The sequence below is a fragment of the Panulirus ornatus genome, chromosome 17, assembly GCF_036320965.1.
Source record: "Panulirus ornatus isolate Po-2019 chromosome 17, ASM3632096v1, whole genome shotgun sequence".
NCBI classification, from domain to species: Eukaryota; Metazoa; Arthropoda; class Malacostraca; order Decapoda; family Palinuridae; genus Panulirus; species Panulirus ornatus.
The window spans coordinates 13,017,501-13,030,102 of NC_092240.1; the positions used below are offsets into that span (position 1 = coordinate 13,017,501).

General features: G+C 42.4%; 1 protein-coding gene across 10 annotated transcripts in view; it reads right to left on the reverse strand.

Moving 5' to 3' along the window:
• Window positions 1-12,602, reverse strand: part of SK (small conductance calcium-activated potassium channel) — an 821,538-nt gene that overhangs the window by 1,478 nt on the left and 807,458 nt on the right. For all 10 annotated transcript variants that reach the window (XM_071671924.1, XM_071671923.1, XM_071671926.1 and 7 more), the window contains 3 exons: window positions 5,975-6,102; window positions 5,073-5,142; window positions 1-3,901 (listed from right to left, as the gene is read on the reverse strand). The exon at window positions 1-3,901 is cut by the window's left edge and continues 1,478 nt beyond it. In XM_071671924.1, coding sequence (XP_071528025.1) covers window positions 3,407-3,901; window positions 5,073-5,142; window positions 5,975-6,102 — 693 coding nt within the window. In that variant the 3' untranslated portion in view covers window positions 1-3,406. The remainder of the gene's footprint in view (window positions 3,902-5,072; window positions 5,143-5,974; window positions 6,103-12,602) is intronic.

The window sequence follows — 12,602 nt, forward strand, 5'->3', positions numbered from 1 at the left end:
TATGTGTATATATATATAATATATATGAATGAAGGGCTTATTTGTACTAAATCCACCGTAGTAACAATTGTGTGCACAACACACACACACGCAAGAGAAAAGCATGTACACTGATACGAGCCAGAGTTCCATATATATATACATACATATATGTGGCTCATCGCTGTCGGCTTTTGTTTTTTCGATCTTGAGAGACTTGTATGTGTTAATAGTTATGTCTTCTGTTACACGATTAGTATATATATATATATATATATATATATATATATATATATATATATATATATATATATATATATATATATATATATATATATCGTGTGTGTGTGTGTATGATGTTTATGTATACTCGTATATATATATATAGTGGTTATATCTCCTAAGTTCATAATTTTCAACCATCTTTCCCTGTGTCGAAAAACGTTAATCCAATGACGACTTCTCGATCATGAGAGTATTAGTTTATATATAGGCCATAGAAGCACCTGGACACTGGTTGTAAGTGGGAACCGCGACGGCGGAGAGGGAGGTCGGGAGGATGGTGGTGGTGGTTGTGGTGGTCCATAAAGCACCAGAACTTCGTCAAAGTTCCGGCCTGATATGTAGCAAAAGTAGCGGTCTCTTCGGCGTCCGCCACTTGTAAGTGGGTGGGTGGGTGGGTGACTCTTTCTCTCTTTTTTTTTTCCCCGTTTTCTATTTTTTTCTTCACTTGCCTCACCCTACGAGGTGTTGTCATCAATTTCCAAAAAAAAAAAAAGGCGTTTTTAATATTCTATACCTTTTTTTTTTTCCCCCTTTGGTAAGCTTGGATATCTTCTGTAAGGCATCCTTTTTTTTTTTTTCCCACACGAGAGAGAGCTGCCCACTTGACACTCGCAAATTCCTTCCTTCTTTCCTGAGGTGAATGCCTTCGTCATTCCTCGACAGAGGAGGGTTTGTGGCTTTGTATAAGTCCTGGTTTAATATAGGTACTGACTCATGATGTGGCAACGTTAGGATTTCCAAGGGAGAGAGAGAGTGTGTGTGTGTCAGACAGACAGACAGTCTTGGAGTTACTCCGAGGTTGTGATGTGGAGTTTTGTCAGCCGCATCCTCCCTGGAGTGTCAGTGGACAGACACATGGGTGTACACTAGTAAATGCAGTGGAGACTTATCTGGAGGCAACGTTCATTGTAAAACCAGGGGAAAGTACATGGGTATACATCTAGTACTGCCGCGGGTATGCGTCCAGGGGTGTTGTGGATATACATCCAGGAGCAGCGTTGACATATTTCCAGTGTAGGTAAACATTTGTACACACCGAGTACTACCGTGGACTTAAAGCTGGTGGTGGTGGTGGTGGTGCTGTGAATATACCCTCGACTGGGTCACACGTCCCATAGTGAACATTTCCTTTAAAGAAAAGTCGTGGACATACACTTGAGTACTCTCGGGATAAACCACACGAAAGTCGTCGACATATACCCACGATTGTCGTCGACATATACCCACGATTGTCGTCGACATATACCCACGATCGTCGTGAACATATACCCACGACTGTCGTCGACATATACCCACGACTGTCGTCGACATATACCCACGACTGTCGTCGACATATACCCACGATTGTCGTCGACATATACCCACGATTGTCGTCGACATATACCCACGATTGTCGTCGACATATACCCACGACTGTCGTGAACATATACCCACGATTGTCGTCGACATATACCCACGATTGTCGTCGACATATACCCACGACTGTCGTGAACATATACCCAATACTGTCATAGACATACACCAAGGAGTGTTTTCAACGTACATTCACGGATTTCGTGGTTATACGCTCCAGTGTTGTGATATGTACCCAGGGGAGTCGTAGTGGGAACACTACAACCAGCCTTTCGTGATCATACACTCGTGAGTTACAAGGACACATACCTTGGTGTACTGTAGATTTAACCCCATAAATGGCACACATCCAGAATGTTTGGGACATACACCCAAGAGTGTCGTGGACTTGCACGCAGAAGTGGTAATAAACACAGTAGTGTCGGTGGACATTCACGCTGAAGTGTCGTGAACATAACCCCAGGAGTGTCGTCAACAGACGCAAGAGTGTCGTGGACAGACACACACAGAAGTATAGTGTAAATATACCCAGGAATACATCGGACATGCACGTACAAGTCTGGTGGACATACACCCAGGAATGTCGTGGCTATACACCCAAGAGTGTCGTGGACATACGCCTCATGATTAAAGGAATACGAGACAGGAGACATCATGCACACCACTACGTATCATATATTATGCTCCGGTTTCCTTACTTCTAGGAGTCATTATGCTCCGAAAAATCACTGTCCCATGATGAGAACTTTACTACCCCCAGACTTCACACCATCAGTAGACACCCCAGACCTTCAGCATAAGGCGACTCCTCCCTCCATAGCAAAGGGGGACACTCCCACGAAGCTTTGACCTCGTCCACCAGGGACGAGCGTCACTAATCTATGGTCGTGTTCTCCTACACACAGACACTGAGTGAGGATGGGAGTGGTGGAGGAGGGGCGATCATGTGCCCAAGTTTTCACAGCTCTCATGAGGTGATGAGACACACATACACACACACAGACACTCTTTCTTGAGGACAATCGTCTTCCTTCGGAGGAGGCCAGCATCCACCAGGGACCGCTGGACAACACTCACACAGGCAGGGCACAAAACGTACCTCAAGAAAAAGTGTTGTTTATACAACCCAAAAAAATAAATAAATATAACTTTACAGCCGTTTCAACGTGTGGTCGCTCAGGATCAGTGGTATATTTACGCTCATCTGAGTGAACTGCTCCCTCTAATCATATAATGTTTGCAGAAATTAACGTTATGTAAACGAGTTGAAGAATTACATTTCCTGGCATCACTCTCCAACGAGTTCTTTGGTCGTGTATAGATTATCATTAACCACCTCGAATAGTAGGGCGTCGACCTTTTGCTGAGAGTCTGCTGAGCCACTGAATATATAACGGAAGTTCCCACGAACTGCTGCAGACGGTGAACGAGGAGCTACTGCTTGCCCTGTCACCACCGCGATTTGTCTTGCCTAAATATCACATTATGCACTAAAGTGATAGGGAAGGAGCGGGAGGTTGGTGATGTATATTATATGGGAGGGGGGATGGGTTTTTTTTCTTTTTTCTTAAGGAGGGCGGTCCTTTGACGGGAGAGCTGGCAGCATAGCGGCCAACTCGCACCCCTGTCATAAACAGTACATGTGACGGACCGCAGGAGCAGGAGGGTGGTGATAGTGGTGTAGTGGCGAGTATTGAAGTGAGTAGGATGCGGACATCAGCAGTAGCCTACAAACAGCTGCGGTTGCTACTCTCACTTCTGCTGCTGCCCGCAGTTGGACGGCTTGACTTCACGCCTCCGATTTGGGCAGCGACTGCACGCTCAGCGACCCCGGCGCGGGGACCGACCGCTCCCCTGACATGCTATTTACAGAGGTCGCCGGCGGAGGAAGCGCTGGCACCGTCGGACTCAGTCCCGTCCGGGGGAATAGCGGCGGCGCGCCGGATGGTGGCTGCTGCTGCTGCTGTTGTTGTTGTTGCTGTTGTTGTTGTTGTTGTTGCTGCCAGACGCTTGAACTTCTGGGCGACTGGCCGGCCGTGAGGACAGGGTAGCCACTGGGTCGCGCCGCCATGTCGGGATGGAGGGAGTTGGAGGAGGGGCCCGTGAGGCGCCGCTGGTCCAGGAGATCCTGGTGCTTCTGCAGGCACCGCGACAGGACGTCCGGGAGGGCATCCAGGGCCTCCTGGATGGAGTTAAGGCGGTCCTCCAGCGAGTTGATCCGCTCGTCCAGCACGTCCTGGCGGCCGCTCATCTCCGACACCAGCTCGTACACCGTGTTCTGAGTCTGTGGACGACACGCGAAGTTATGTAATGGCCTCTTGTACAGGTGGTGGTGGTGTGGGGAGGAGGGATCTACGTCTATACAGGTAACCTTATGGATGTTTTTGGCCTTGTAAACAAGTGGGATAATGACCTAAGTATAAGACAAGGATAGCATACTGTGGTAGAGCATGTGTACTAGGTATGAAAAAGGTAACCTTATGGATGTTTTAGGCCTTGTAAACAGGTGGGATAATGACCTAAGTATAAGACAAGGATAGCATACTGTGGTAGAGCATGTGTACTAGGTATGAAAAAGGACAGGGTTTTGCTGTGCACCATATACGAAGTATGAACACTGAGAAAGGACAGGGTATTGTGGTATAGCAGATGCTAGGGACGTCCACTGAAAAAGGACTGGTACTCTGGTATACCATGTACAAGATATGAACCCTGAAGGAAGAGCCCTCATTGGGATGCGTTTGATTTTGAGAATACAATACAAACGGATGTTCCTATCGAAAGAATGTGATTTATATCAAATAGATCATTTTGTCACTATGCCTCAAGACATAATTCAACACATCCTATTCATGTAACTCAGGTGTCAGGGAACTGTGGGATTCTAACTCTTTTATGGAAAAACAGGAAGATACGTTCTACTGAGTTAACATACGAAAAGGAAGTGGGAAATCAAAGGACGTTTATAAAGGCTGAAGCAAAGCTCTGGTAAGGGTGAAGTAAATGATGTAACATCATCAGCTTAGCAAATGGTAAAGTGATGACAGTAATGATGATGAATATCTTAAATACTATTACGATTATAATGATCAAAATAATAATAATAATAATAATAATAATAATAATAATAATAATAATAATAATGATAATAATGATAATATTGATAAATAGCTATGATAGTGTGATAGAATATTGATAATGATAATAATGATAATTCATTTTTTTGCTCCAATGGAAAACGTTTCGAGAGTAATGATGATGAATATCTTAAATACTATTACGATTATAATGATCAAAATAATAATAATAATAATAATAATAATAATAATAATGATAATAATGATAATATTGATAAATAGCTATGATAGTGTGATAGAATATTGATAATGATAATAATGATAATTCATTTTTTTGCTCCAATGGAAAACGTTTCGAGAGGACCCACGAAGGCTCACCTTAGCCATGTCGGTGATGGTGTTGGCGTTGTCCATCAACTTCCTCTGGTCCATCTTCACCTTTCTGAGGCTGCAGAGACAAGATGTTATCAGGTTACGAAGATAAGGAGGAAAACACAAACAACAGGATTCTATCAGGAAATGAACCAACAGGAAAAGAATCCCACGAGGGGAAAGGAATGGCATTGATCAAATTCCAGAAAGGAACACAGTGGCAAGTTATATATATATATATATATATATATATATATATATATATATATATATATATATATATATATATATATATAATATATATATATATATATATATATATATATATATATATATATATATATATATATATATATATATATATATATATAATATATAAGAAACCTGGAAGCTTGAAGAAAGTACCTTAGACGTCTTTAAGAGAGTAACTAAGACGCTCTTATAAAAGTAACATGTTTTTGAGAGAGTAACTTAAGACATCTTTAAGGAAAGTGACCTTTACTGAAAGAAACTTCGTAAATCATTGTAGAAAAGAAAATATGATGGCATTAGTTACACTTAAAAACAAACAGTGGCATAATTCATTATATCAAGGTGAATGAGGAACAAGCATTATAGAAATGTCTCTCATTAAAAGACATGGAAGAAAAATGATTTCCCATTTACTGGAAAATGAAACCTTCAATTAGTTGTAGTGGTAGAGATGGTAGAAGCAGTAAAAACTAGTCGGTAGAGTTTGAAAGACATCCATTGTTTTAAGAAACCAGCAACTGTAACTGTGGAATAGTCACAATGGAAGCACAAACTTCAGGCAAATGTAAAAGAAGAAAAAAAAGATATTGCTCGTCTGAAGAAGTAAGACCCACAGAGGCGTTTACAGAAAACGGAAGCCATGGATGAAAACGTACGCGTAGATGGCGAGGAGGAACTTGCGTTGATGGGTGCGGACTCGGCCGTGGTTGACTTTCTTGACCAACTTGGTGTGTTTGTAGATAAGCCACGTCTCTCTCAACACATTGGCCGCCGAATTTTTTAACTGCATGAGGAGGAGGTGGTGGGAGGGAAGGAAGGAAAGTTAATCATTTTTTTTTCCTAATAGACAACACAGTTATACTTTTTCATACTTACTCATTTACATGTTTACACGTACTGGTGTTTGGATGTATGTATGGACCCCGCCTGCTTCTGATTTTACCACGGGAGTGTAAAAAGTACAGTCTCGTCCGAGAACTTTTCACTCCAAAGGGGTGGTTCATCCTTTCCCTGCTACTGATGGTAGAGCAGCCTTGAAGCTGCTGCAGCCCGTGGAGAAGTGGGTTCCTCAAGGTTATATATGATGATAATAAAATAATTGAATAGCACCACCGCAAGGATGAAAAAATATATATATATATATATCTACAACAATACGTAGAGAATTCCAGTAAAATCATCAGATTTTAAGAAAAAGTAATCCAATCAGTTTGCGAATTAACACGTCTTGATCATAGATAGTAACTCTAATGCATTGAAATAGCAGAACTTAAGTGTAACTGCAGTTCGTGAACAGGAGGAATGGGAAACTATCGTAAAAGAAAATGACGTTACAAACAAGATGGATAAAGAAATGAGACATTACAGTCACGATTTTCGTTTCAGACCAGATGAGGAACAACCCTGAAATATCTTAACTGGAATTCTAACAAGCTGGAAAAAAGTATAAGGGAAACCTGGTAATATGAGACGAAGTACAGGCTTACTTCGACATGATCAGTGGTCATGAGGAAATGGTCATTTAACATCTGTTACCCACCGTTACACAGAAGAAGTTACAGTAACCCTTTACGTTGTCTTGGTGGGAGCCGGTAGATGATTTGTGGAGGTTGGTGAACAAAGACTCGGTTATCTTTAGCTTCAGGTCGGGAGTGGAAACTGGCCGGGATTTTAAAGTTGGGGTCACACAACGGGTAATCCAGCAAGAATGTTTCGTACATGTTCCCGTATGGCAGAGATGGTGGCGAGGGTGGGGAGGCGGAGGTCTATCGAATACATTGGCCTTTTCAGACAAAAGAAAACACATGCATGAGTTGGGGAATTATTGCTTGGTGATACCTTAATCAGGTGAAGACTAAGTGCCAAGAATGATTTAGGTTTCCAACACCTGCTTGTGTCTCTTTTGCTACACGTACTCCCGTCTGTGTTATGAATCGTATTTTATGGCCTTTCCTAAATCATCATCCCTGATGTGTGGAGATTTGAATCCTGAAATGCCTGACTGTGTCCTCTTTATCCATCGTATTCAATCGTCTATATTCTTTTCTTAAGTTACAACGTCTTGTTTCCAGTTCTTTGTAATTTAAGTTCGGCATTAAGTGTTCGTTCGATCTGCCTATAATGAAAACCTATAAATTCGTAAACTGTAATTGGACTGTTGTCTTTATTACACGTGATGATGAGATTAGACTTGTCGCGACGTTGTTTCTTTTCACCCTTGCGTTGATACTACTACTCATCGCATGCCAACGCGATAGTGTCATGGGAAGAGAGCAAATGACAGCATAAGTGAGGGGACTAGACAGGGTACGAGGCAAAGTAGAGGTGATCATTTAGAAGGACCTTGAATGTGGTAGAGGATAGGGTGGCGGATGTGGGGTGTCTTTGAAACGAGTGAGTCACAGAGTGAGTCACGACGAATGATCTTGTGAAGTGAATGGAGGTGGGAAAAACCTTGCGTAAGATGAGGTGTGGTAAAACGTCTGGAGATGACGGGAGTACAGGTGAATTTCTCTCCCCAAAAAACGGGGCTAATATGGATTTTCACTGTATATATGGCGTAAGGTGAGCATCCTGAGAACTGACAAAAATGATTGTTTAATGCCACAGTATGAAGACAAAGGGAACAAAAGTAAATGGCTTGAATCAGAAAGGCATATGCCGAAAGGGTATTATCGGTAAACTGTATGGATGAGAGGCGATTGGAAGGGTGGTGGTATGTACAGAGTATCTTACTGGGGAGGAACAATTTAGTTTTAGGAATGGTAAAGGGTGTGTAGATTAGGCCTTTGTTTTGAAATTTTATTATGATAAATACTCGTAGAAAGAGAACGATATGAATACGCCTTTTATGGATATGAAAAGAGCGTGTTATACGGGTGATAAAAAGGTCTTGTAGAATGAACTCCAAAAATATATGGTGGGAAGAGAAGAACTACTAAATGCAATGAAGAGCATTGTACGTCATGCGTGCGATCAGTAAGAGAAAACAGTGGATGGCTCCAGATGAAGGTGGATCTGTATCAGGGGTGTGTAAATGTCACCATGACTGTATAATCTGTTCATGGATAGGGTTACGTAACAAGGGTGGTAAATGCAACGGTCTTGGAGAGAGATGGTTCTACACGATTCTTGGGAAGGGAGGGTTGGAGTTGTTACAGTTGTTGTTTGTAGATGATACGGTTCAGGTGGCAGACTTGAGGGGAAACACTGCTGATGTATGAATTTGGAGGAGAGTGTCAAAGGAGATGGTTGAGAGTCAGTGTGAATAAAAGTAAGGTTATGACTTATAGCAGGGTGAGGAAACTAGGTGGGTTGGTTAAAGCGTGAGTTTGACTTAAGAGAACCTGAAGAAAGTGGTGTGCTTTATATACCTTTAGATAAACACAGCTGTGGACAGAACGGCGGAGCTAAAGTAAACCTCATTATGGGTGAGTGCACTAAGGCATGTGTGGAAGGTGAGGTCATTGTCTTTAAAGGCAAAGAAGTGTGATTTTCAAGTCACAGTTCGCCCGAAAGTGCCGTATGGGTGCAAGTTTTGGGATCTAAATGAAAAGGAGCGGAAGAGGGAGGATGTGTTGGACATGAAATGTCTGCTGACAATATGTAACGATCAGGCAAGGAATGACAGTGCGAGAGTAGAGGTGTGGTAGTAAGGGGAGTCTAGTTGAGAGAGCTGATCAGGTAATGTTAAAATGGTTTGGAAATTTGGAGTAGATGAGCGAAGAGACACAGACATAAAGGATTTGCCTTTAGCACTGGAAAGAGCAAAGGGGGAAGTGAGGACCGAGAAGGAGATGGAAGGATGAAGTGAGAGAGGCTTTTGAGTTACTGGGATTTGGACATGAAGGATGGTCGGAGGCATTTATGGAAGAATTTGAGCTATGTTATATACAGGAGCAATGTGCTGTCAATAAGAAGAACGAGACCATTTGAAGAGGTTAAGAAAAACCATGGAATGGCCTGTGGTGCGCGACAGCGAGTGGATGCGATAAAATGAGAGCTTTCTTCGTTTCTTGCTGGCGTTACCTCTCAAACACGGGGAATGATGAACAAGTATGAAAAAGACACACACACACACACAGGTATATTTATATTATACTTAATCGCCGTCTCTCGCGTCAGCGAGGTAGCGCAAGAAAACAGGCGAAAGAATGGCCCAACCAACCTACGTACACATGTATATACATAAACGCCCTCGCACGCGCATATACATATCTATACATTTCAACGTATACATACATGTACATATACAGATATATACATATATACACATGTACATATTCATGCTTGCTGCCTTCATCCATTCTGGTCGCCACCCCGCCACTGATGAAATCCTGCGTGAGGTTACGCCGCGAGTGAAAAGTTTCTTTCTTGCGAGGCTGTACCATCGTCACTTGAGGAACCAGAGTACATTCTAGTCAGTGAACTTGCCTCAAATGAGTACATCCTGTCCCTGTTACTGAGTGTAGCGCAACTTTGAGCACAAGGAACCCTTGGAGAAGGGGTCCTGGGGTATATACAATGTTACTAATCATATACATATATATATATATATATATATATATATATATATATATATATATATATATATATATATATATATATATATAAATATAAACGCTTACTTCCGTGAGGCTCTTGCTGCACTCAGGAAGCCAGCCACGTCCATCGGTCTAGACCACAGGACATAAAGTGTGGTGGTAAGAGCGCGTACATGTGTGTACAATGCAGGGCAACTGTATAGTAAGCGTTCGGCGTCTTTTTTGCTGTGGTTGCATCGTGGGCATGAAGAGTTTTGGGATGTGATGAATCAGTGATTGTAGGCGTTGTGCAGATGGGCCATGTCCTGAACCTATGAGGGATAGCATGCCTCCTGTATGTTTTGGGAGACTGACATCTGACTGGTATACATCTTTTAGGGTGACGTTTAAGACAGAGTTAGGAGGGCTGTCGTTTTGTACAGGCTTGTCTGCTAATTTCAGTGTGTGTTTGTGTGTGAGTTTTGTCAGTGTTGCGTTAATCTGAGGTAGGGGAATCCGTAAGCAGAAGTTGAAGTGTGAGGCCGGAGTATACTTCTTATTGCTACTGAAGGGTTGGTGGTTAATTATGGTGTCCTGTGGGTGGACAGGGGTCTAGTGCTGTTGCAAACTGAGTACCACATATATTGAGGTGGCATTGCATTAAGCAGATCCATGTTTCACTGTGTAGGTGCTAAAGTGTTTGTAGTTGCACGGCAGCCAGCAATTGTTTGGAGAGGTGGATGAATTGTTTGTAGACGATGCTAAGGGATTCTTTCTCTTGTTTTATATACCCGTTTGCATTCCGAAGGCATTTACTCTTTTTGATATGTGTGGGAGTATTCGTTGTGGGAAGTGAATGTTGTGTATATCGTACATGATGCCTAGAGTAGTAGGTTTTGATCAGTGGGAGTGATTGTTCACACAAGATGACTGGAGGGCGTAGGTTAGTGTCGTATCTGTCATGGGTTTTGAGTGGTTGAATGGACTCTGCGGAGAAGTGGGGGCGTCTGCCTATGAGAGGACTCTTTAAAAAAAAGTTGTGGTTTGCTGATGGTAATGGGAGGTCATGCAGGAAGAGACTGAGGAGGATTAAAGAAAGAACTTCTTGGGGAACTCCACTTTAGAGTTTAAGGGTTTAAGAATTAAAGCCGTTTTGAGTGACTACGGCATGGCGATCGACTAAATGGAGTTAGCCAAGCACTTGTAGAGGGTGTCAGGGATCTTTAGCGTGAGGATATGTTGGATAACAATATCAAATGCTTTGTTGATGTCACTGGGTTCCTATTGTTGTGCGGGACGGGGGTTTACGGTTGGTTGAAGTTTTCTATGTTACATACGTAAGGAAGGAGTGTAGTGTAGATGGATGTGAAGGCAAGTCTGTTGTGAATCATTTTGTCATAGAGTTTGGATACTAAAGAGAGAATTGATATACGGTGAGAAGAGGGAGATAAGGGGTTAGGTGGCTTGGAGTGTTTCAAGAGTGGTATTGTGTTGGCGAGTTTTGGAAACATGTGGTTGAAGATAACTTATAAATGAGCCGAAGTATTTTGATGGGAAACTTTGATATGTTGTCAGAGTCTCTGGCAGAAGAGTTCTTTAAGGTTTAATACAATACTTGTATCAGTGGAGTTAACTAGTGGGTGATCATTTGTTTCTGGGCGGAATATAAACAAATAAATTGATATATATATATATATATATATATATATATATATATATATATATATATATATATATATATACCAGAATATGTAATACTAACACGTAGATCAATCTAAACAATTTTACCGCTGCGCTCACCGAAAATGGTAGACAGACAGCATGCCTCTGTACCACCAGTGAGCTTAAAGCTGTTCTAACTTAGTAAAGACAACTTATTAGCACATTGGTGGTCCATGGGTGCGCTGTCCGACCTATATTCTCAGTGGCTCGGATTCGATTGTCGGGCGTGTAGTGGTGTCTGTATATATTGGTATTGATACGTGAGGCAAGGGTATGCTTTTCTAACTCTATTCGAGGGTTGGTCGTTAGTTTAAGAGGCGTTTGGGTAGGAGGGGGTCTAGTGCTGTTGTTTCGATCGTGGTGCCGAGTATGTTGAGGTGGGATTATACTGGGAGGATCCTTGGTTTTTTTTACTGTGTACGTGTTGAGTGTTTATGGTTGCTAGGCAGCCAGTGCTTGTTCCGATTCCCAGGCTGCACTGCTTTCAGTGGCAGGGAAATGTGGACTCTTTTGGAGTGAGAAGTCCTTTGACGAGACAGTGCTTTCAATCATACAACCTCGTCAAAGGTGGCTTTTCACTCGTGGGACCCCACCTCTTGTATACACCTTGTGTTGCACGCTCCTTAATCTTGTACACGTACTACGAATACTTTTGAGTGCGCATGCGTTCATGTAATCTTAAAGAAGCATTTACAGGAATACGAAATCATCATTAGTGACAGCTACTGACATAGATGCTTCTCTTCCATCTAACTGAGGTGTATCCATATTGACACATTTCCTGAACACCTAATTTTTCAACAATGAGAGACAGGAGGGAATTTGGAGAAACGCTGTTTGTGCTTGAAAAGGCTGTACAGAGCCGTTCGAATGACCCAAAGAAGCAAAACTCCCAGTCTGACCTGTTGGTACTGTAGTCTGCACTGCCTCCAAGATTCCTGTCATCCACTGCAGCCTCGAGGAACCTAGGGGTCTGAAATAGCTGTCAGAAACCCTGCAGATCTCCACGGGTTAAAACATGATCCCAGCTTAATCACCG